Source organism: Palaemon carinicauda, chromosome 10 (assembly GCF_036898095.1).
Source record: "Palaemon carinicauda isolate YSFRI2023 chromosome 10, ASM3689809v2, whole genome shotgun sequence".
In the NCBI taxonomy this organism is placed as follows: Eukaryota; Metazoa; Arthropoda; class Malacostraca; order Decapoda; family Palaemonidae; genus Palaemon; species Palaemon carinicauda.
In genome coordinates, this window is record NC_090734.1 from 119,116,158 (window position 1) to 119,142,031 (window position 25,874).

Genomic DNA, 25,874 nt, shown 5'->3' on the forward strand with positions numbered 1-25,874 from the left:
CCAGTATCCTCCATGTGGCTAAAGGCAACCAACGGGCGTTAGAACGAACGTGAGTGGCCTGAATGACGGTTATTGAATCCTTTGCACTTCAGACCATGAAAATCCAAGTTCAATCATTACATTACCAGGCGCTCAGTTATTAGGCCGGGAGTTGCTATCTAGACCTATCTCCCATTTAATTGGTAAGTTTTTTTTTTATGAAATTAAAAGGGTTAACGTGTTGGGTATTGGGCTATGAAATTTTATGATAATGGTAATGGTTTTATGGATATGGGTTAAAAAGTAAATATTTATTAAACCAGGATATATATATATAGAAGTTTTGGAAAGAAGTGAAGAGAGTAAGGAAGGCCGGCGCAAGAATTGAAGAGACAGTGAAAGATGGAAATGGAAGGTTGTTAAAAGGAGAGGAGGCAAGGAAAAGGTGGGCGGAATATTTTGAAAGTTTGCTGAATGTTGAGGATGATAGGGAGGCAGATATAATTGCTGTTCCAGGTGTTGAGGTGCCAGTGATGGGAGATGAGAATGAGAGAGAGATTACAATAGAGGAAGTGAGGAGAGCACTAGATGAAACGAGAGTAGGAAAAGCATCTGGTATGGATGGTGTGAAAGCTGAGATGTTGAAGGAAGGGGGTGTGACTGTACTTGAATGGTTGGTGAGATTGTTTAATGTGTGTTTTGTGTTGTCAATGGTACCAGTAGATTGGGTCTGTGCATGTATTGTACCACTATATAAGGGTAAGGGAGATGTGCATGAGTGTTGTAATTCAAGAGGTATTAGTTTGTTGAGTGTAGTTGGAAAAGTGTATGGTAGAGTACTGATTAATAGGATTAAGGATAAAACAGAGAATGCAATCTTGGAAGTACAGGGTGGTTTTAGAAGAGGTAGGGGTTGTATGAATCAGATTTTTATAGTTAGGCAGATATGCGAGAAATATTTAGCAAAAGGTAAGGAGGTGTATGTTGCGTTTATGGATCTGGAGAAAGCATATGATAGAGTTGATAGGGAAGCAATGTGGAATGTGATGAGGTTATATGGAGTTGGTGGAAGGTTGTTGCAAGCAGTGAAAAGTTTCTACAAAGGTAGTAAAGCATGTGTTAGAATAGGAAATGAAGTGAGCGATTGGTTTCCGGTGAGAGTGGGGCTGAGACAGGGATGTGTGATGTCGCCGTGGTTGTTTAACTTGTATGTTGATGGAGTGGTGAGAGAGGTGAATGCTCGAGTGCTTGGACGAGGATTAAAACTGGTAGGCGAGAATGATCATGAATGGGAGGTAAATCAGTTGTTGTTTGCGGATGATACTGTACTGGTAGCAGACACAGAAGAGAAGCTTGACCGACTAGTGACAGAATTTGGAAGGGTGTGTGAGAGAAGGAAGTTGAGAGTTAATGTGGGTAAGAGTAAGGTTATGAGATGTACGAGAAGGGAAGGTGGTGCGAGGTTGAATGTCATGTTGAATGGAGAGTTACTTGAGGAGGTGGATCAGTTTAAGTACTTGGGGTCTGTTGTTGCAGCAAATGGTGGAGTGGAAGCAGATGTACGTCAGAGAGTCAATGAAGGTTGCAAAGTGTTGGGGGCAGTTAAGGGAGTAGTAAAAAATAGAGGGTTGGGCATGAATGTAAAGAGTTTTATATGAGAAAGTGATTGTACCAACTGTGATGTATGGATCGGAGTTGTGGGGAATGAGAGTGATGGAGAGACAGAAATTGAATGTGTTTGAGATGAAGTGTCTGAGGAGTATGGCTGGTGTATCTCGAGTAGATAGGGTTAGGAACGAAGTGGTGAGGGTGAGAACGGGTGTAAGAAATGAGTTAGCGGCTAGAGTGGATATGAATGTGTTGAGGTGGTTTGGCCATGTTGAGAGAATGGAAAATGGCTGTCTGCTAAAGAAGGTGATGAATGCAAGAGTTGATGGGAGAAGTACAAGAGGAAGGCCAAGGTTTGGGTGGATGGATGGTGTGAAGAAAGCTCTGGGTGATAGGAGGATAGATGTGAGAGAGGCAAGAGAGCGTGCTAGAAATAGGAATGAATGGCGAGCGATTGTGACGCAGTTCCGGTAGGCCCTGCTGCTTCCTCCGGTGCCTTAGATGACCGCGGAGGTAGCAGCAGTAGGGGACTCAGCAGTATGAAGCTTCATCTGTGGTGGAAATGTGGGAGGTTGGGCTGTGGCACCCTAGCAGTACCAGCTGAACTCGGCTGAGTCCCTGGTTAGGCTGGAGGAACGTAGAGAGTAGAGGTCCCCTTTTTTGTTTTGTTTCTTGTTGATGTCGGCTACCCACCAAAATTGGGGGAAGTGCCTTTGGTATATGTATGTATGTATATATATATATATATATATATATATATATATATATATATATATATATATATATATATATATATATATATATGTGTGTGTGTGTGTGTGTGTGTGTGTCTATAGGCCTATTTATACTGAACACTGTTAGAACCTATTAAGCTTCACGAAATATGAAGTACTATTGTCTTATTTCATCTTATTTTCATTTTCGTTATCGTTATCATGTCCGCCTAGAACATCATATTTTCGTCAGCATTTACTTATTCGTGTGAGATAGACTACTCCAAAACCATTAAACGGATTTTGACAAAATTTTAACCACAGACTCCATTGAATTTTAAAGGTGGTGGGTTTAGTTTTTTATTTGTTTGTCTGTCTGCTAGTATGTTTACGTCAAGATCACTGGACGGATTTCGCCATATTTCTCAATTCAAGTATATATTCATAAGCAAAGTAAAGCCTGATGCATAGTTTTGCTGCTAGGCTGTTTAGGAGTGTCATCGAACTTTAGCAACAGTGCTTGTGTTAATTTACTTTGTCATTATTGCTATATGCAGCTAAAGTCTACACGTGACTTATCCAATGATTTATACAACTCTTATAATTAGTGTTTCTTTTTTTTTAAGGATCAACATGCCATAAGGAGCTACTAAGAAATATCGACTTCAACACTATCGCCCTGACTGGGAAAAATGAGAATTGTGCAAAGGGATGGCTTTCTGCATTAAGACACCGCCCAGAAAAAGGATATTGCTCATATTGTGATAAAGATCTACAGTAGTACCCGGAAAATATTAACTTCTCAAACACTCAAAAACGACGATTCACATACAACGAGCCAAGCCATGGCAGGGAAATTGGTATGTAACATCTTTAGTCGTTACCAGCAATTCTTCAGTTATCAAAGCAGAACTGAACACTAAAAGGAAGAACATCTCTCTCAACTTCTTAGATTCTCTTGCAGCAGCTGTTCCTAATATTGCAGATAACTGAGAGGCCCTTAAAGGAATGAGCTGCAACCGTGCCAACGGTACAATATTTACATATGGATGCTTGTCTTAAAGTGCCCATGAGGAGCTTGCTAAAGAATTGAAAGCATTGAGAGGATTTTTCTCATATTGTGTGACAAAGCCACTGACATAAAATTTAAAAAATTCTTCTGCATTAATGTCAGTTTTCTGAACAAGAATGAAGAACCGGTAAAACAATTCTACCGTCTTATCGTGGAAGAGGGCGAAGGTGATTGACTCTGCGTCCCTGGAGGGTGCTCTAAAGATAGATCAGCTTCATTGGGACAAGGTTTTAAGATATGCATCTGATGGTGAAAATCTTTAGGAAGGAACAAACAACCCTCTTTTAACAAAAATGGAAAAGGCTTTCCAGGATTGTTTGTTCTTAAGTGCCACTGTCATACGTTTTATCTTGTTGCAGAGCATGCCAGAAAATTTCTGTCAAAGACGGCTGATCAATGAATACATGATATCTACTATTACTTTAAGATCTCTCCCAAAAGGCAATAAAAACCTTTGCTGAATTCCCAAAATTTGTGAACGTTGATGCTCACCAGATCCCAAAGCTATGCCAAAGGCGATGGTTATCTGAGGCACAATTGTGTTAGTCGAATTCTAGAACAATGGTCATCTCTTGTTCAATACAGAGGTAAATGACAAAAGCTTAACTCTTCAGGGAGAGAGAATGATAATAATGGTTTTAAGGACATGAGTTACCAAGTAAATATTTTTTTAAAGTACATTGATATACATATATATATATATATATATATATATATATATATATATATATATATATATATATATATATATATATATATATATATATATATATATATATACACACATATATAACCACTGTTAGATCCCATTGAGCTTTACGTAATATGAAGTAATATTGCTTTATTGATTCTTATTTTCATTTTCGTAATCTTCAACATGTCCTCCTAAATTCAAAACATTATATTTTCAGCGGCGTTTATGATTTGTGAGACCAAAATTACTTCAAAACCATTGCACGGATTATGACAAAATCTTAACCACAAATAGACTTCATTGAATTTCGAAGATGATTAATTTACCTTTTTATTTGTCTGTCTAATGGTATGTTTACGTCAAGACCACTTGACCGATTTTGCCATATTTCTCAATTCAAATATATATTCATAAGTAAAAGTAAAGGCGAAACTCAGGTGGCGCCTGGTGCATTGTTTTGCTGCTGTGCTGGTTATGAGTTTCATCAAACTTGGGCAGCAGTGCTTGCGTTAATTTACTTAGTCATCATTGCTATATGCATCTAAAATCTACACGTGATTTATCCCATAATTTATTTAACTTGTAATTATTTCTTTTTTTTTTTAAGGATCAACATGCCAAAAGAAGCTGCTAAGAAATGAGGACTTCACAACTATCGCCCCTTCTGGGTACAAAAGAGAATTGGGCAAAGGGATGGCTTTCTGCATTAAGACGCCATCCGGGGAAGGAATTGCTCATATTGTGATAAAGATCTATTATCATGAAAATCTTAACTTCTTATACACTCAAAAACGACGATTCACATAAGCGAGCCAAGTCATGCCAGGAAAATTGTTCCCTTAAATCCTTTGTCATCACCAGCAATTCTTCAGTTATCAAAGCAGAACTGAACACGCTTTTATAACAAGGAAAAAAATCTCTCAACTTCTTAGATTCTCTTGTAGCAGCTGTTCCTAATATTGAAGATGACTGAAAGGCCATCAAGGGAATGAGCTGCAACCGTGCCAAAGGTACAATATTTAGGCCTATTTACTGAGTGCTTGTCTCAATGTGCCCACTAGAAGCTTGTTGAAGAATGGAAAGCATTGAGAGGATTTTCCATATTGTGTGACAAAGCCACTGACATAAAAATTAACAAATTCTTCTGCAGTAATGTCAGTTTTTCAATATTAATCTTACCCGGTGATCATGTAGCTGTCAGCTCTGCTGCCCGACAGAAAAAACCTACGGGCGGAATACGCCAGCGATCGCTATACAGGTGGGGGTGTACATCAACAGCGCCATCTGTCGAGTAGGTACTCGAGTACTTCATGTCAACACAGAACCAATTTTCTCTCTGTCGTGCCACCGGCAAGACCTACTTGATACGCTGTTGTTTTCTGGAGTTGATTTTCACGTTATTTGGTGAAGTATTCTCTCTGGTTATTAGCTTTCGCTGTGCAGAAGTTATCCTCAATACTTTCTCGCATTCATTTATTAGATTTTGGATTATTTGTTGACGACTTGGATAGATTTTGGATTCCCCCCTTTGACTAATTCAAGATGTCTGACCCTACTCAAGTCCCCAAGTACAGGAAGTGTAGCGCTAGGGACTGTTCTAGGCGTCTTCCGAAGGCCTCTATCGATCCGCACACCGTTTGTTCCAATTGTAGGGGTAAAGCCTGTCAATTGGAAGATCGATGTGAGGAATGCGTTGGACTTTCGGAATTCGATTTTCAAGAATTCCTGAAATATGCACGTAGGCTAGAGAAGGATAGGATCAGGAGGAGTTCGTCTCGCTCAATTGATTTTTCCTCTCCCCATGCCCCACAACCTATTCCTTCCCCTGTAGTGGTTACACCCGACCCTCCTGCTAGCTCTCATCAACCTTCGATGGCAGATATGATGCGTGCCATTCAGGCTCTAGGTGAGAGAGTCGAGTCATTGGCGAATGACCGCAATCAACTCATGGCTGACGTCAGGGAGTTGAAAGGTAAAAGTGCAGTGGGAAGTGAAGCGAGTGTCAGTGCAGTGAAAAGTGTCAGTGTTACGCATGAGGGTGCGTCTGTTCGTGCCTGTCGTCCTCCCAGTCCGGGACCTCTTGCAAGCTCCCAAGCCCAGGGGAGAAGCAATGTCGTACGACCAAAGGGTTCGACAGGCCTTGATCAGCGGACAGACGTTCCCTCCGTGGTTGAGGACGTATCTTGCCGAGATCGTCCCACCCACAAGAAGACGAGTGAGCCCATTCATTCCTCGTCTGCGGAAGAGGTTTCTCGCCAGAAACGCTGGACCAAGGTCTCACGACCTCTCAAACGCAAGGTCCCTTCCGAGCGAGTCCAACGGCCCAGGTGTAGCCACTGGGTCAGTTCGGACTCGCTGCAGTCCTCCGAAGACTGCACACCTCCCAAGAGAGGTAAAGTGGTACCGCAGCAGGCAATCACTCCGTCTGTTGCCGCACCAGCTGCTGTAGACCCTAAGTGGTCTTTGCTGCAGTCTATGCAGACTCAGCTAGCTTCCTTCATGCAGGAGTATCGTGCTGAGAAGGTTGACGCTGCACCCGTTAGCCTACAACCAGCCACGGTTGTGCGCCCAGCTGACGCTGCGGCTGCCTGCTCCCACACTCCGGCTGTGAGAGCTCCACCACCTATGCGCAGTCGACCCTGCCAGACGCAAGTTGACGTTAGCCGACGTGCGGAACCCTCCGTTGACGTGCGTGAGCTACCACAACAACAGGAGGGTGGAGTCAAGCTGCCGTGTTTTGACGCGGTGCGTCAGCCTCCGCAACCCACGGTGGTCTCCACTACGCGCCACCACTCCGCTTTGGTTGTTGCCAGCTCTCAGACTGACCAACAGCGGCATGACGTTGGATCCAGTGCAGCTACGCATGCACCCGTGCTGCCGGACTCAGCCGTCCAGCTTTTATCTACTCCTTTGCCGCTCCCTCCTCAGCATTCAGATGAAGGACTCTCTGATGACGACGAAGCTGCTCATCTTGACGACCAACACTCAGACATCGATGAACCCAAGACTACGCCTCCCTCCTTAGACTTTAGGAAAGTGCTTGCGCTGTTTAAGGATTTATATCCGGACCAGTTTGTGTCGGCAGCTCCACGCTCACCTCCCTCTGAGTTCGCTTTAGGCATGCAGTCAGCAGCTCCTGCCTTTACGAAGCTCGTACTCGCTCGCTCGTCCAAGAGAGCTTTAAGGGTACTGGGAGAGTGGTTGCAGGCCAATAAACAACTTGGGAAGACATCCTTCATGTTTCCCCCGGCCAAGCTTGCTTCCAGATCTAGCGTCTGGTATGCCACGGGAGAGGTTCTCGGCTTGGGAGTTCCTGCCTCTGCCCAGGGCGACTTCTCAAGTCTGGTAGACTCTCCCCGCAGGCTGGCTATGAGACGCTCCAAGATTTGCTGGACTCCCTCGGACATGGACCATCTTATGAAGGGAGTTTTCCGTGCGTTCGAGATCTTTAACTTCCTGGACTGGTGTTTGGGAGCGTTGAGCAGGAAGACCTCCCCTTCTGATAAGGAATCTTCCATGCTCATCATGTCCTGCATGGACAAAGCCATACGGGATGGGTCTGGCGAGCTTGCGGCTTCTTTCGTGTCTGGAGTTCTCAAGAAGCGGGATCACCTTTGCTCCTTCTTGTCAGCGGGAGTCACCCCATGTCAGAAGTCGGAACTGATGTTTGCTCCGCTCTCAAAGTGTCTCTTCCCTGAAGAGTTGATCAAGGAGATTGCCGCCTCCTTGATCCAGAAAGACACTCATGACCTGGTGGCGTCATCCGCACGCAAAGCCACCTCTTTACCTTCCGTGCCTAGACCTAGGATGGACACACCAGCGTCTAGGTTCATTCCGCCCTTTCGTGGCAGAGCCTCCAGCAGAGAAGGTACTCGTGCCGAAAGTCAACGTGGCAACAAGAAGAAGGGTTCCAAGTCCTCTAGAGGCAGAGTCTGACTGCCACCTTCTTCAGACAGCAGTGGGAGCCAGGCTCAAGAACTACTGGCAGGCCTGGGAGAACAGGGGCGCAGACGCACAGTCTGTGAAGTTACTCAGAGAGGGGTACAGGATTCCATTCTTGCGCAAGCCCCCTCTAGCAACAACTCCCATCGACCTCTCTCCCAGGTACAGAGAGGAGGACAAGAGGCTAGCTTTACAGCAAGAGGTGTCTCTCTTGCTACAAAAGGGAGCGGTAGTCATAGTCCGGGACCATCAATCCCCGGGCTTCTACAACCGTCTCTTCTTAGTGGCGAAGAAGACAGGAGGGTGGAGACCGGTGCTAGACGTCAGTGCTCTGAATGTCTTTGTCACAAAGCAGACGTTCACCATGGAGACGACGAAGTCGGTTCTAGCATCGGTCAGGAAGGAAGACTGGATGGTCTCGTTAGACCTAAAGGACGCGTACTTTCACGTCCCCATCCACCCAGATTCCCAACCTTTTCTAAGGTTCGTTTTCGGGAAGGTGGTATACCAGTTCCAAGCCCTGTGCTTTGGCCTAAGCACGGCACCTCTAGTGTTTACCAAACTGATGAGGAATATTGCCAAATTCCTGCATTTAGCAGACATCAGAGCCTCCCTCTATTTCAGAGCCTCCCTCTATTTGGACGACTGGCTTTTAAGAGCTGCGTCAAGTCGTCGCTGTCTGGAGAATCTAAAATGGACTCTGGATCTGACCAAGGAATTGGGTCTCCTGGTCAATATGGAAAAGTCCCAACTCGTCCCATCCCAAACTATAGTATATCTAGGTATGGAGATTCAGAGTCAAGCTTTTCGGGCTTTTCCGTCGGCCCCCAGAATCAGTCAAGCCCAAGAATGCATCCAGAGCATGCTGAAGAAGAACCGATGTTCAGTCAGACAGTGGATGAGTCTGATAGGGACGCTTTCATCGCTGGACCAGTTCATCGCGTTAGGGAGACTCCACCTCCGACCCCTTCAGTATCACCTAGCTGCTCACTGGAGAAAGGACATGACGCTAGAAGCGGTCTCAGTTCCTATTTCCGAGAAGATGAAGTCTGCACTGACTTGGTGGAAGAACAACATTCTTCTCAGGGAAAGTCTGCCACTGGCTGTTCAGACCCCCGACCACCTTCTCTTCTCGGACGCATCGGACACGGGCTGGGGTGCGACACTGGACGGTCGGGAATGCTCGGGCACGTGGAATTTGGATCAAAGAGCACTGCACATCAACTGCAAGGAGCTACTGGCAGTTCATCTGGCCTTGAGAAGCTTCAAGTCCCTCCTTCTAGGCAAGGTGGTGGAGGTGAACTCCGACAACACCACAGCCTTGGCGTACATCTCCAAGCAAGGAGGGACTCATTCGATGACGTTGTACGAGATCGCAAGGGACCTCCTCACCTGGTCAAGAGATCGAAACATCTCCCTAGTAACGAGGTTCATTCAAGGCGACATGAATGTCATGGCAGACCGCCTCAGCCGGAAGGGTCAGATCATCCCAACAGAATGGACCCTTCACAAGAATGTTTGCAACAGACTATGGGCCTTGTGGGGTCAGCCCACCATAGATCTGTTCGCTACCTCGATGACCAAGAGGCTCCCAAATTATTGCTCACCGATTCCGGACCCAGCAGCAGTTCATATAGATGCCTTTCCTCTGGATTGGTCCCATCTAGACCTTTATGCGTTCCCCCCGTTCAAGATTGTCAACAGAGTACTGCAGAAGTTCGCCTCTCACGAAGGGACAAGGTTGACGTTGGTTGCTCCCCTCTGGCCCGCGAGAGAATGGTTCACCGAGGTACTGCAATGGCTAGTAGACGTTCCCAGAACTCTTCCTCTAAGAGTGGACCTTCTGCGTCAGCCGCATGTAAAGAAGGTACACCCAAGCCTCCACGCTCTTCGTCTGACTGCCTTCAGACTATCGAAAGACTCTCAAGAGCTAGAGGCTTTTCGAAGGAGGCAGCCAGAGCGATTGCCAGAGCGAGGAGGACATCCACTCTCAAAGTCTACCAGTCAAAGTGGGAAGTCTTCCGAAGCTGGTGCAAGGCGAAATCAGTATCCTCAACCAGTACCTCTGTAACTCAGATAGCTGACTTCCTTTTACACCTAAGGAAGGAAAGATCCCTTTCAGCTCCCACGATCAAAGGTTACAGAAGCATGTTGGCAGCAGTCTTCCGTCACAGAGGCTTAGATCTTTCCAACAACAAAGATCTACAGGACCTCCTTAAGTCTTTGAGACCTCGAAGGAGCGTCGGTTGGCCACACCAGGTTGGAACTTAAGACGTGGTTTTAAGGTTCCTGATGTCAGCAAGGTTCGAACCGCTTCAATCAGCCTCTTTTAAAGATCTCACTTTGAAGACTCTTTTCCTCGTCTGCTTAGCAACAGCTAAAAGAGTCAGTGAGATACACGCCTTCAGCAGGAACATAGGATTTACATCTGAAACGGCTACATGTTCCTTACAGCTTGGTTTTTTAGCCAAAAACGAACTCCCTTCTCGTCCTTGGCCCAAATCGTTCGAGATTCCAAGCCTGTCCAGTTTGGTTGGAAATTAACAAGAAAGAGTCCTATGCCCAGTAAGAGCTCTTAAGTACTATTTAACACGTACTAAACCTTTACGAGGACAATCAGAAGCTTTATGGTGCTCTATTAAGAAACCTTCTTTACCGATGTCGAAGAACGCAGTTTCTTACTATATCAGACTTTTGATTAGAGAAGCTCATTCTCATCTGAATGAGGAAGACCATGCTTTGCTGAAGGCAAGGACACATGAAGTTAGAGCTGTCGCAACTTCAGTGGCCTTCAAACAAAACAGATCTCTGCAGAGTGTAATGGATGCAACCTATTGGAGAAGCAAGTCAGTGTTCGCATCATTTTACCTTAAAGATGTCCAGTCTCTTTACGAGAACTGCTACACCCTGGGACCATTCGTAGCAGCGAGTGCAATAGTAGGTGAGGGCTCAACCACTACATTCCCATAATCCCATAACCTTTTTTAATCTTTCTCTTGAAATGTTTTTATTGTTGTTTTTGGGTTGTACGGAAGGCTAAGAAGCCTTTCGCATCCTGGTTGATTTGGCGGGTGGTCAAATTCTTTTCTTGAGAAGCGCCTAGATTAGAGGTTGTGATGAGGTCCTTTAGTATGGGTTGCAACCATTCATACTTCAGCTCCTAGGAGTCGCTCAGCATCCTATGAGGATCGCGAGGCTCAGTAAGGAAGACTTACTTAAAAAGGCAGAGTAATTGTTCAAGTCGACTTCCTTACCAGGTACTTATTAATTTTATGTTTGTTATTTTGAATAACTGCTAAAATGAAATACGGAATACTTAGCTTTTAATGTTAACATGTATGCTGGTCTCCACCCACCCCCCTGGGTGTGAATCAGCTACATGATCACCGGGTAAGATTAATATTGAAAAATTTTATTTTCATTAGTAAAATAAATTTTTGAATATACTTACCCGGTGATCATGAATTAAAGGACCCACCCTTCCTCCCCAATAGAGACCAAGTGGACCGAGGAGAAAATTGGTTCTGTGTTGACATGAAGTACTTGAGTACCTACTCGACAGATGGCGCTGTTGATGTACACCCCCACCTATATAGCGATCGCTGGCGTATTCCGCCCGTAGGTTTTTTCTGTCGGGCAGCAGAGCTGACAGCTACATGATCACCGGGTAAGTATATTCAAAAATTTATTTTACTAATGAAAATAACATTTTCTGAATTAGAATGAAGAACAGGTAAAACAATTCTACCGTATTATCATTGTGGAAGAAGGCAATGCAGCTGGACTCTTTGCGTCCCTGGAGGGTGCTCTAAAGATACATCAGCTACAATAGGACAAAGTAGGTTATGCATCCGATAGAGAAAATCTTATGGAAGGATCAAACAACTCTCTTTTAACAAGAATGGAAAAGGCTGTTCTGGTTTGCTTGTTCTAAATGCTACTGCCATAAGTTTCATCTTGTTGCTGACCATGCCAGAAAATTTCTGTCAAAGACGGCTGATCAATTAATACATGATATCTACTATTACTTTAAAATTTCTCCCAATAGGCAAAAAATCTTTGCTGAATTCCAAAAGATTGTGAACGATGCTGCTCACCAGATGCCAAAGCCTTGTCAAACACGATGGTTATCTGTGGCACAATGTGTTCGTCGAATTCTAGAACAATGGTCAGCTCTTGTTCTCTTCTTCAATGCAGAGGTAAATGACAAAAGCTAACCTTTTCAGGCAGAGAGAATACTGGAGGTTTTAAGTAATATCTACGTCAAAGCAACATTGGAGATCTCAGATCATGTCCTTAAAGACTTGACAGCACTGAATGTAATTTCCCAGTCAAATAAATTTCAGCCTCCTCGCCTAGTGACATAGGTTCAACGAGTTGGGAAGATACCGAGTCATAACTTCAGGAAACCGATGCAGTGCCTACCCAATAATAATGTTGCCTTGTGACATGGGTTCAACGAGTTGGGAAGGAGCCGAGTCATAACTTCAGGAAACCGATGCAGTGCCTAACCAATAAGAATGTTGCCTTGTGACACGGGTTCAACGAGTTGGGTAGGAGCCGAGTCATAACTTCAGGAAACCGATGCAGTGCCTAACCAATAAGAATGTTGCCTTGTGACACGGGTTCAACGAGTTGGGTAGGAGCCGAGTCATAACTTCAGGAAACCGATGCAGTGCCTAACCAATAAGAATGTTGCCTTGTGACACGGGTTCAACGAGTTGGGTAGGAGCCGAGTCATAACTTCAGGAAACCGATGCAGTGCCTAACCAATAAGAATGTTGCCTTGTGACACGGGTTCAACGAGTTGGGTAGGAGCCGAGTCATAACTTCAGGAAACCGATGCAGTGCCTAACCAATAAGAATGTTGCCTTGTGACACGGGTTCAACGAGTTGGGTAGGAGCCGAGTCATAACTTCAGGAAACCGATGCAGTGCCTAACCAATAAGAATGTTGCCTTGTGACACGGGTTCAACGAGTTGGGAAGGAACCGAGTCATAACTTCAGAAAACCGATGCAGTGCCTAACCAATAAGAATGTTGCCTTGTGACACGGGTTCAACGAGTTGGGAAGGAACCGAGTCATAACTTCAGAAAACCGATGCAGTGCCTAACCAATAAGAATGTTGCCTTGTGACACGGGTTCAACGAGTTGGGTAGGAACCGAGTCATAACTTCAGAAAACCAATGCAGTGCCTAACCAATAATAATGTTGCCTTGTGACACAGGTTCAACGAGTTGGGAAGATACCGAGTCATAACTTCAGAAAACCAATGCAGTGCCTAACCAATAATAATGTTGATAATGAATCCCACTGGCTACCAGTGACAAAATTTATCCAAGCATAATGGCATAAGAATACATTAATATCATACTCCCATGTGAGAAGAAAGCTGTACTTCAAATAATTCAGAGTATTTATCGGTCAGACCCAATTCCGCATGCACTGAAAGACTTGAATTGCTTACGGGTTATTTCGCCCCAATGCTATTTCGCCCCACTTTTCCCTAGATTATTTCAAGTCAGTTCCCCCCATTTTGTAAGTTAGTTCGCCCCATTCCGGAAAATCGGGGAAAAATCGGACAAGTCAGCTCACCCCATTTTGAAAAATAACTGAAGTTAGGTCGCCCTACTTTCATTTTGCAATTCATGTCGAATTATGAATTAGCATCTTATGAATTATCTTTTTCTTAGGAGTGTCTTTACAGAATTTCATCTATGATCATTTGTTCCACTTAATTATTCCGATTATTTGAATTAATCACGATTTCAAGATATGACTTATGTTTGTTTATTAGTATTGTTTTTTTTTTTATTGAAAGATGATGTCACTCGTTATTCAATCATATGAAACATATTGTAACATTTTGTAAATAAAGAATATGAAGTGTATAAATTGATTTTATTTACTTCCTTCCATTTTATCGAGAAAAAGAATATTACCTGAGGATTTGTGCCGACCTTTACGGTGGCGATTACATTACAGAAAATTTAAGAGAAGAAGGTAAGAGGAGGATTAAGGAAAATGACATGTAAAAGACTAAATTGTAATTTTTTTTTAAATGGGGATTAGGTAGTAACTTCGAGAGAAAGGTAAGAGGGTAGGATTATGATGGAAATGGTAAAGAAAAAGGCGCCAAAAATCGAAATGGAAATTAGAAATAGTGATGGTTGTCCAATACAAGAAATTATTCCAAAGAAAGACCATGGAGTATCCATGTTCTTCTTGTGGCCGTGAAGTGAGGGCACAGCAGCAAGCCTTCCTTTGTGATGAGTGCGACCTTTTTTATCAAATATTCATATATATTCATATATAATTATGTATTAAGAAAAATATTTACTAAATATTATTATTGTCTTCTCAGACATAGGGTACAGTGGTCCTGGGATGACTAACCCTCAGTATTTGGCCAGGACATTAAATAGGCATCGAGCAAAGAGCCGCCCCAAACATCCTCGCTCGTTGGATGATTTGGTTATCCAAGATGAACACATGCCAGCTATCCTTCATTCTACTGATTTTTGGATTAATGGCAGGCGGCACATCATGTTGTATAGCGACAACCAGCTACACTTGCTGCAAAATGCTCGTGTATGGTATGTCGACGGTACGTATAAGGTAAGTTGCGAAAAAAATTTTGAGTTTGCTAAAATGGATAAAAATATATATAAAAATACAAAAATTTAAGCCAATGTTAATCTTGTAATTTTTCTTTTTTTTTTAGCTGGTTCGTGAACCTTTTAAACAACTCTACTCAATTCATGCATATGTCCGCTCGGGGGAGTGTGTTAAGCAAGTGCCTCTTTTATTTTGTGTGATGTCAGGCAGCAGGACAGTAGACTACAGGGCTCTTATTCAATCTATACGTGAAGAAGTCCAAGAACTCAAAGTTGAAGAGGTCATGGCTGATTTTGAAAAGACTGTCTGGTCTGCTTTCCGCAAAGGTAATTAAAGTTTCATTGCATGTGGCAAATCGTTTTATGCTGCACTATTATATTACTATAAATGATATTATATTGTACTAATATATCATTATTATTATTTCCCACTAGAGCTGCCTGACATTACCATGAAAGGCTGCTGTTTCCATTACACCCAAGCTATATGGAGAAAGGCACAGGCAGTAGGAATGCAAAAGCTATATAAGGATGATAGGGCCACTCGAAGTTTCGTCCAAAATCTTATGGCACTGCCACTGTTACCGGCTGAACACATTGTGTAAGTCATATTACATTGCATATTTATTCATAAATTCATCCATTTATAATATATCTACTATGCATTTATGCAATTATCTAACTAATTTCTTGTTTTCCTTAACAGACCAATTTTCGAGCACCTGCTAGAAAATTCGACAACAACAGCACCCATGAAGGAATTGGCTTCATATGTAAAGAAAAACTGGATAGAGAGCTCTGTTTGGCCCCCCGAGACTTGGTAAATATATTTTCATTGAATTAGTTTTATTTCTGAGGAATGTTTGCTGAGATAGTGATTCTAGATATAAGGTTCAAATTTATGATTTTTTAAATCATGATTGTGTTATAGAGATATTTACTTTAATTCAAGCGAAACACCCAAATGTCTACCGACCTGTTTTCTCTCTTAGTTATTTCAATGTTTTTTTTTCTTTCATAATCAATTACAGGTCAGTGTTTTACCGTCCAGTTAGGACGAATAATACAGTGGAAGGATGGCATGGTCGCTTGAACAGACGGGCAAACCAAAGTGGGTTGCATCTCTATAGATTGTTTGAGGTTCTTGGGGATGAAGCAAAAAATGTCGACTCCAGTCTCTCCCTATTGCGAGAGGGGAGGATTATGCGATGCCAACGCAACCAGTATAAGTAAGTTATTTTTTATAAGTTATTTTTCAAATTCAAATATATTCATAGATTTTTTTCTTATTCGTTGCAACAAGCATAAATTTAAAATCAGAAATAATTACTTTTTTTCTTCAAATTTCAGGAATGTCCATCGTAAGCTGTTCGCGGCCTGGGATGAATACGTACGTCACCAGGACTATACTTTGACCCAGGGACTCTCTCTCCTCCGTAGGGTGATGGGGCTCTACACTCCTATGGAGATGTGATGTGATTTTTTTTTATTATAGGCCTATTTTGCTATTTTAATTTGTCGAAATAAATTTACTCAAATCCTTTATTGTTTCAAGTAGCCCTTTTTCTAAGTTAAAAATGTCACCATATGATATCTAAGGTAATTTCTATGATGGGCTATCTACAATCAGTGTTAAAATGTAAACATCACGGCCACACAGGAGCAGGTTGTAAGCAAGTGTTCAAAAAATTTGAATAGTTAGATCGCCCCATATTACCATGAAATGTTAAGTTCATTCGCCCCATATTGAAAAAAAAGCGTAAGTTAGTTCGCCCCAGTTTGATTTTGGAAAAAGTTAGTTCCCCCTAGTGGGGCGAAATTGAAATGGTGCGAAATAACTTGACACCGTTCCAACAGTATGTCTATTGGTGTTCATTATGAATTTATATTAAATTGCCAAATTACAGGTAAACCCAACAAGACTGAGAAAGAACACCCAGACTACATTCCATGCATACTACCTTTCAAGAAAGACAGCTATGCCAAGGCCAAACGACAACTTGAGAGGTATGAGCGAAATGGCAAGAGAAGGCGATTGGTTTATGAGGCCAGCAGTAATACCCATTCAGGTGACTATTTAAAAAAATACTATATATGTTTTGATTTAATATATTATGTCCTTTTAATTTATCTCATTCTATTGTTTCATTCAACTACTGTTTATGTTACTCATATTTGTTAAAAGTCTATTTTTTTGTCATTCATTTCTTTCCATGATTACTTATGTAAAATTGTTATGGCTTGCTCCAAGCCTCACATTGCATTCCCAATAAAACTGTAAACTTATAATTATTTGCTCATTATACATGTGAGGGTAATTAAATCACTACAAATATGTCACTTTCATGAATTTTCAGGACAGGATGCAGAGGTAGGAAATGATGAAAGCGATTTGGCTACGAGTGATATAGCTATGCAAGAGCCAGATGAAGAGTCACTTACACCGTCAGATAATGCAGTTGCTTTGGCTCCAGTACACCAAGGTAACTTATTACCAAATTTCTATTTATTAAAGTTTCTGCAACTTTTCCTTTTACAGCAGCTTATGCAGAAATTCAGTCAGTAACGTGGTGTTACACACGACATTTACTATATTTTAAATCTTGTTTAAATGCGCAAATTACAACTGAGTTTGTATTTCAATCGCAGATCAACAGCAGAAGAAAAGTGAATGTGAGAAGTATTCGTGCAAATCGGCAAGGCAACTTGCAGCAAAATTACAGACTATGTCGACCAGTTGCAATTGTGGACAAGGTAAGATTAACTAACTCTTACTAAGGATTGAAGATGTCATACAGGCCCAACTTTATTTACAATACATTACATTTTGAAAGTCCCAGTGTGTACATAGAATATTTTGTTTATCTTAAGGTGCATGCATGACAACAGAAGTAAATTTCCTTCGTCAAGAAAGAGATGAGGCTCGTGCTGAAGTAGAGCGTCTGCAGAATCTTCTCAGTGCTGCAAGACTATCTGCATCAAGCATCCAGAGGGCACCTGAGAGCTACCAGTTTTTCACGGGCTTAAATGCTACTGTGTTTGAGAAAACATCTGCTTACTTGATGAAATTCCATCCTAAAGAGGCCAAGGGCAGCATGCCACTGAAGGATCAGCTATTTCTAACACTCATAAAACTACGAATGGACCTGCCATTTGAACTTATTGCCAGAATTTCTGGATTTGTCGAAACAACTGTTCGGGACTATTTCTGGAAGTGGATAGATCTAATTGATGCAAAACTGTCATTTCTTGTAAAATTTCCTGACAGAGAAATTTTGCGCAAGACACTTCCCCCCCATTTCAAGGTGCTTTATCCTAGGCTGACATCCATTTTTTACTGTTTTGAGCTGTTTATAGAAACCCCTAAAGCACGAGCTCAAACTTATTCTAACTATAAACACCACAACACTGTCAGTCTTCATTTGCTGTAGCCCTTTGGGAGCTGTGACTTACATCTCACAAGTTGTATTTTATATCTTATTACTCACCTGAAGCATTTAACTTTATATTGTAACGTGTTTTAGCAGCTCCATCCAAAGAATTCACGTAATCGTAAGCCATTGCTCTGGTTTGTTTTCACTTCGCTTGATTCCCGCGCTAGCGGTCACGTGATCGATGACGTCAGCTCGCGCTTACGAATATATATGTATGTATGTGAGTGTGTGTGTATATATAGGCCTATTTATACTGAACACTGTTAGAACCTATTGAGCTTAACGAAATATGAAGTACTGTTGTCTTATTTCATCTTATTCTCATTTTCGTTATCTTAATCATGTCCGCCTAAAACATCATATTTCCGTCAGCGTTTATTTATTTGTGCGAGATGGACTACTCCAAACCATTAAACGGATTTTGACAAAATTTAAACCACAGACTCCATTGAATTTTGAAGGTTGTGGATTTAGTTTTTTTATTTGTTTGTCTGCCAGCTAGTATGTTTACGTCAAGATCACTGGGCGGATTTTGCCATATTTCTCAATTCAAGTATATATTTATAAGCACAGTAAAGCCTGATGCATAGTTTTGCTGCTAGGCTGTTTAGGAGTTTCATCAAACTTTAGAAGCAGTGCTTTGTTAATTTACTTTGACATTATTGCTATATGCAGCTAAAGTCTACACGTGACTTATCCAACGATTTATACAACTCTAATAACCAGATTGTTTCTTTTTATAAGGATCAACATGTTATAAGGAGCTACTAAGAAATATCGACTTCAACACTATCGCCCTGACTGGGAAAAATGAAAATTGTGCAAAAGGATGACTTTCTGCATTAAAACACCACCCAGAAGAGAGATATTGCTCCTATTGTGATAAAGATCTACAGTAGTACCAATAAAATATTAACTTCTCAAACACTCAAAAACGACGATTCCCATACAGCGAGCCAAGCCATGCCAGGAAACTTGGTATGTAACATCTTTTGTCGTTACCAGCAATTTTTCAGTTATCAAAGCAGAACTGAACACTAACTCTTATTACACGGAAAAATCTCACTCTCAACTTCTTAGATTCTCTTGTAGCAGCTGTTCCTAATATAGCAGATGACTGAGAGGCCATTAAAGGAATGAGCTGCAACCGTGCCAAAGGTACAATATTTACATACTGATGCTTGTCTTAATGTGCCCACGAGAAGCTTGCTAAAGAATGGAAAGCATTAAGAGGATTTTTCTCATATTGTGTGACAAAGCCACTGACATAAAAATGAACAAATTCTTCTCCAGTAATGTCAGTTTTCTGGATTAGAATGAAGAACTGGTAAAACGATTTTACCGTCTTATCATTGTGGAGGGCGGCGATGCTGCTGGACTCTTTGCGTCCCTGGAGGGTGCTCTGAAGATAGATCACCTTCCCTGGGACAATGTTTAAAGATATGCATCCGATGGAGAAAATCTTATGGAAGGAGCAAACAACTCTCTTTTAACAAGAATGAAAAAGGCTGTCCTGGTTTGTTTGTTCTTAAATGCCACTGTCATACGTTTTATCTTGTTGCAGAGCATGACACTAAATTTGTCAAAGACGGCTGATCAATTAATACATGATATCTACTATTACTTTAAAATTTCTTCCAAAAGGCATAAAAAGCTTTGCTGAATTCCAAAAATTGGTGAACGTTGCTGCTCACCAGATCCCGAAGACGTGCCAAACACAATGGTTATCTATGGCACAATATGTTGGTCGAATTCAAGAACAATGGTCAGCTGTTGTTCTCTTCGCTGCAGAGGTAACTGGCAAAAGCTAACCTCTTCAGGCAGAGAAAATACAGAAGGCTTTAAGAAATACCTACGTCAAGGCAACATTGGAGTTCTCAAATCATGTCCTTAGAGACTTGACAGAACTGAATGTAATTTCCAAGTCAAATAAATTTCAGCATCATCGCCTTGTGACATAAGTTCAACGAGTTGGGAAGATGCTGTGTCATAACTTCAGAAAACCAATGCAGTGCCTAACCAATATTAATATTGATAATGAATCCCATTGGCTACTAGTGACAAATTTCATCAAGGCATAATGGCATAGGAATCCATTAATATCATATTCCCACGTGAGAAGAAAGCTGTATGTCAAATTATTCAGAGTATTGATCAGTCTGACTCAATTCTGCATGCACTGAAAGACTTGAATCGTGACGATACCTGATGGACTATTGATGGAGAATGGGGCTCTCTTCTGATTGATGACCATGTAAACAGGGAGGATATGAGAGAAAACCCATTGTAGAGTTTTGAAGAGTATGAAGATATTGCCATTTCCATACTTTAAACTACCTCTTTGCCGCAAAGCATAGCAGTAGAGAGAACTTTCTCCAAACTGAATGCTAATAAAAGAAAAGCTGAAGAGTTCCTTGACTGTGCACACATTGGAGGCAATAATCAAAACTTCAGAAACATTTCCAACTCAAATGATTTTAACTCGGAGGCTAACACAACTGTACACTAATGCTAGGACAAAAACTATATATGGAAAATATAATGAAAACCATAGAATCTATGCTGACGCTTTCAAGACTTCCTGAAAATAAATCCCAGAGTTTCTTTTGATTCATTTTTTGTTGCTTACCTTTTATTTCCAAAGCAGTACTGCCAAAGAATAGTAAATTTCTAAATATACCAAAAATTTTCATATTCGTTAATCATATGAGAAAACTATACAAGATGTATTTATTTCCAAATAATAGATGTACTAGTCAATTTTTTTTAGCGGTGCAAATACTCGGAGGGGTGCCCTTTAAGCTCGGGAAAATTTCCTAATACTTTACTGAAGTATTTTTGACCGAAAACATTCATTGTTCTTAAATAATGACCAAGTAATGTGAATCGAAATTTACTAACATTTTTCTCCATCAGATTTTTTTTTTTCAATAAATAATGCTAAAGAGTAAATATGTTATAAAGTATCGTCATGGTAGGTCTATATTTAATAACACATAATTGGTCAATTTTTCACATATTCTAACACAAATTGTGATAAATTACACTCGGCATAAGTTAAACATGTTATTATAAACTTTCTTTGAATACCAGAATTTACCAAGAACATGGAATTAATAAAACCCGCTATTAGTGAAAACTTGCGGCAAGATATTTTGATAAGTAAAAGAATAAACCTCTACAACAAAATTGGCAACCACTTTCTACACGGACATACATCATAGGCCTACGTACACCTAGCCTAAATTATATCAAGCACCAGCTACTGTTTTACTGTTACTTCTAATCTTAAATAAGTTAAGCAAAAGTTAGTGCAGTTATAAAAGTTGTGTTAAGGTAATATAAGACGTTATCCACAGGGTTTACCTCATGCAGTGTAAACATGACATCAGCTGTCAATAGTACTGCAGACTCCTGCTACCAACACTCCCGAAGCACAAAGCTCACCAGTCCATTTACGGGCTGCCAACGCTTAAGGCATAGCCATCTTTACAGAAAAAGAACCAGTCAAAACCGGAATATGGTTATGAGTGTTTTCAAGTTCATCGCTCATGGAGTATGGTATGAGACAATGACCGATGTTTTAACAAACACCGCAGTTGCAACAGGCGTCTCAATGCAAACGGTTCAACGACTCAACTGAATATGAGATTGTGTGATGGTATATTTTCCTCACCCAAGCCCAGAAAGTGAACATCTACAATTGTAGATCAGGTTGACAATTTTGATAGGGAAATGTATAAAGAGAGAAATCCTTTCTTTTTTATGAGAGAGAACTACCCACGATGTCCTCCTTGTTAGAAATAATAAAAGAGCCTCCTGTAAGATTCAGTGGTTCGGGTATTTTATATAAACTAGTTAGAAATATGGGATTTAGGCTTAGAAAAATTATGAGTGGGAGAAAATTCTTAATGGAGAGAAGTGACATTGTTAATGCCAGGAATAAATATCTTAAGAGAAATATAAAGAAATAGAGAAACCCTAAACCCAAGACCAGAAGTATATCTAGACGAGACTTGGGTAAACCAAAATCTTAGTATAGAACGGCGTTGGACAAATGAAGACGGAATAGTAGGACCTAAGCTAAAATCTGGCAAAGGAGCAAGGTTTATAATGATACATGCTGGGGGTAGTCACGGTTAAGTAAAAAAAAAAAAAAATTGAAGCAATGGGGATTATCATGAATCCATGGATTGTAAATCATTTAAATTTTAGTTTGAAAATCAGCTTCTTCCCAACATAAATAATTAATCCCTAATTATTATGGACAATGCTCCATATCATTCTAAAATATTACACAAAGTTCCAACAATTAGCAACAAAAAGTGGGAAATACTTCAGTGGTTAGTCAAATTAAATTGATCATGATTCTGCTCTTACAAAACTTGAACTGCTCAAGCTATGCAAGATCCATAAGCAAAGCGAGATACATTATATACATCAAATAGCTGGTAATCAGGACAACAGAGTACTAAGACTAGCCACCCTATCACTGCATGTTCAATCCAATCGAACTGATTTGGGCCCAAGTAGAAACATAAATTAAAAAAGGGGAATTCTAATAGTAGTCAGTCTTGGAAAAATGTTGAAAAAATTACCCAAGAAGCAATAAATTATGGAACCCCATAGCACGGGCAAAATGCTATGAGGCATGTGATGAAAACTGAAACTAACTTACGAGCCAAAGATGCGGATCTTGACCATTTGCTTGCTCAATTCATCATTAATATAGTCTGATGAAAGCATGATTGAAGAAATGGTGTGTGTATAAATAAAACTTTTTATGTAACCACCATTACATATATATTAGGACAATTTAATTTATGCGTTTTGTATATTTTAATATTATTGTTTGTATTTTGATTTTGAACATTGTAAACAAATTCATTTTGATAAGGACACAAATAGGTAGTATTTCTTCTTGATTATGAGATCTATATTTTTGTTAATGATTTTGACTTTTTATATCCCAATAGTAATATATTTTGTACCTTACGTCAGTATGTAAATAATAATATAAACTGTATGCAGTGTAGCGAGTATAGCCTATTCTGTAAACCTGTTCAGTAGCTCACAATATATCAAAAGAAATTAAACATAGTATTCTTTTATCCACCCCCTGCCCATCTACACTATTTTAATGAGACCAGCACACACTTTCAAGCCAACACTTTCCAAAGTAATGAGGAATAGTACTGCGGATATCACACAAATGAAAGAAGGGATATCGGGGAAAATAGATAGATATTATATGAGGAATAGGAATGTGGGAAAACTTTAAGCAAAATATTACGAAGAAACACAATACAAGACTATTTAAACTGAAAAGAATATGCCGAACTGTATTACGAAAAAAACTGAGTCTATGACTGTAAGCGGGGATTATTTTCCCGCCAGGCCACAGCAGGCTGTTCTTTTACCTCCCCACAAGTTTTCACTAATAGAGTCCTTTCAATGACGTCACTGGGAATCGCCGGCGGCCATGCTGGAGGACATACAAAGCGAAAACATAGCGGCTGCTACAGCGAATATGGACAATGAGAGCGACTTTGTCAAACAATTGTCGGGTGATGACAAGCGTTTTTACAAGCAGAAACTCGATCTAATTGATGGCCTAGATCCATACCAGATGCAGAATTCATTCAGCTTATGGCACATGCAATTCAGATGCTTTTAAAACTTACAAAGGCAGAACATGAGTGGGCATACATTTCCATTGAATAATCTGCTTCCAGAATTTGTTGTTTTTCCCTTTAATGCTTTTTAGTCCAAAATTAGATAAACACTGGGCCAATGAAGAGTGTTTATAATTATAAAGCTAATATTGATCATTTAGCCTAACCTTGTGTATTATAATTTTTGATTGTCAAAATGTATGTAAAAGTTTTGCATTATAATGTCAAATCTTTATCAGTTCATGCCTAACCATTGTGTTTGTGTTTGGTTACAAATGCTATAATTTCTTATATACATATAAACATATGATGGACAAACTCTATTGTAATGCTCTTGGATGATAGTTTTGCCTCCTTGCAATTAAATGCGTAAGTTTAATTATTTTTTCGATGTTTCATATATAAGCTTAAGACCCTTTCGGGTTAAACCAGCTTTCAGATATTATTATTATTATTTATAATCAATGTTTATTCATCACATAGGCCTGTATGTCTGTACAATTTAATACACAAATTAAAATAAATATACACTTAATTATATATAGGCATGAGCACCTTGACGAAATAGAGACCTAGGTAAGTAGCCTTTGTTAATATAGCCAATATGGGCGCTTTTAATTTTTGTTTTGAAAATCTGAGATGCCCCTTTTGATGTTTAAAAACTGAGATGCCCCCTCCCCCACACACACTACACACTGAACTGACGATGATACTTGTGAAGTCACCTATGCGATCGGATATAGCATGTTTACACAGGAATAATAATACTTTTAGGGCCTAGCCGAGACTGACCTGATATGAAATGATCAGAACAGATACGTGCCCAGGATAGTGAGGATTCACGTAGATCAGCCCGTGATATTCTGATCAACCACAAGTCACGTCTGCGCTTGGATAATTCTTCTGTATCTTTGTCCTGATTCTGAATAACTGCCGGTATGCGGTAGAAACTCTTATCACCTCTTTGTCCTCGATTCCCACAACCAACAATAGCGCAAAAACTGGGCATTGTGTAAATGTGAATGTGATGAGATGACTAACTATTCAAGAGTTCAACCACAGCTATTCACTGAACCCGTCTTTGTATGTCCTCCAAGATGGCGTACCGGAAGTTTGATGACGTATAATGAAAGGACTCTATAGCGGGTTTTATTAATTACGTGCTTTTGGTAAATTCTGGTATTCAAAGAAAGTTTATAATAACATGTTTAACTTATGCTGAGTGTAATTTATCACAATTTGTGTTAAAATATGTGAAAAATTACAACATTATAAAGCGTGCATCAGAAAACAAGCTCCTGTCATTGACTTTATAACATATTTATTCTTTAACATTGTTTACTGACAAAACATATATCTGATGGAGAAATACAGGTTAGTAAGTAAGTTTCGATTCCCATTCCTTCGTAACTATTTCAGAACAATGGTGTCCGGACAAAAATACTTCCGACCAATCAGGTATTAGGAAATTCTTCCGAACTGTGCAAATATGCACCGCTAAAAAAAATTGACTATAGTATGTAATTCATTGTGTATCCGGAGGCTGTATATATATATATATATATATATATATATATATATATATATATATATATATATATATATATATATATATATATATATATATATATATATATATATATATATATATATATATATATATATAATATATATATATGTGTGTGTGTAAATAAATTTATATCGGTCGTGAGGTTTGAGGGGCGCAAAAATGCAATAAAAACTAAAAATGGTTGGAGGTCTGATAATGTTGTGTAGGGGAAAATGGACATCATTTGTAAGAAAAGTAAAATATTGAATTGCAGCCTTAACTACAGAAGAAACGTGTCTTGGGAAGGTTTCAGTTTGCCAAGCAATACAGTAATGAAGAGCAGCAGTTCTGACCATACCAATAAACAATGTTTCAATCTACCTGCCACGGAAATCTTCACTATTGAAGAGCAAACAACAACAGCTATGCCCCCTGGAATATATTTAGTGGCAAAATGTAGTTATGTGACGCTGGCCATGTAAGGGTGGGTAAATATGGAGTCAGGTAATTAACCCAGATATATGGAAGATTACTGCAAACCAGTATTATTAGAGATTTTTAAAACCTCTTGTCACACTAACACCAAAGCTC

At 40.2% G+C, this 25,874-nt stretch overlaps 2 protein-coding genes across 2 annotated transcripts; both read left to right on the forward strand.

Annotated features, from left to right (window-relative positions):
• Positions 1-14,376: 14,376 nt before the first annotated feature.
• Positions 14,377-16,099, forward strand: LOC137648216 (uncharacterized). Its single transcript, XM_068381139.1, has 6 exons — positions 14,377-14,626; positions 14,733-14,952; positions 15,061-15,226; positions 15,332-15,445; positions 15,657-15,854; positions 15,976-16,099. The coding sequence occupies exons 1-6, from the start codon at positions 14,396-14,398 to the stop codon at positions 16,097-16,099; spliced, it is 1,053 nt and encodes a 350-aa protein (XP_068237240.1). The 5' UTR covers positions 14,377-14,395.
• On the forward strand, positions 15,206-18,056 carry LOC137648217 (uncharacterized). The gene is made up of 7 exons (XM_068381140.1): positions 15,206-15,226; positions 15,332-15,445; positions 15,657-15,854; positions 15,976-16,694; positions 16,983-17,108; positions 17,275-17,379; positions 17,497-18,056. Exons 4-7 carry the CDS (start codon positions 16,484-16,486, stop codon positions 18,054-18,056), a joined length of 1,002 nt encoding a protein of 333 aa, XP_068237241.1. The 5' UTR covers positions 15,206-15,226; positions 15,332-15,445; positions 15,657-15,854; positions 15,976-16,483.
• Positions 18,057-25,874: the final 7,818 nt, after the last annotated feature.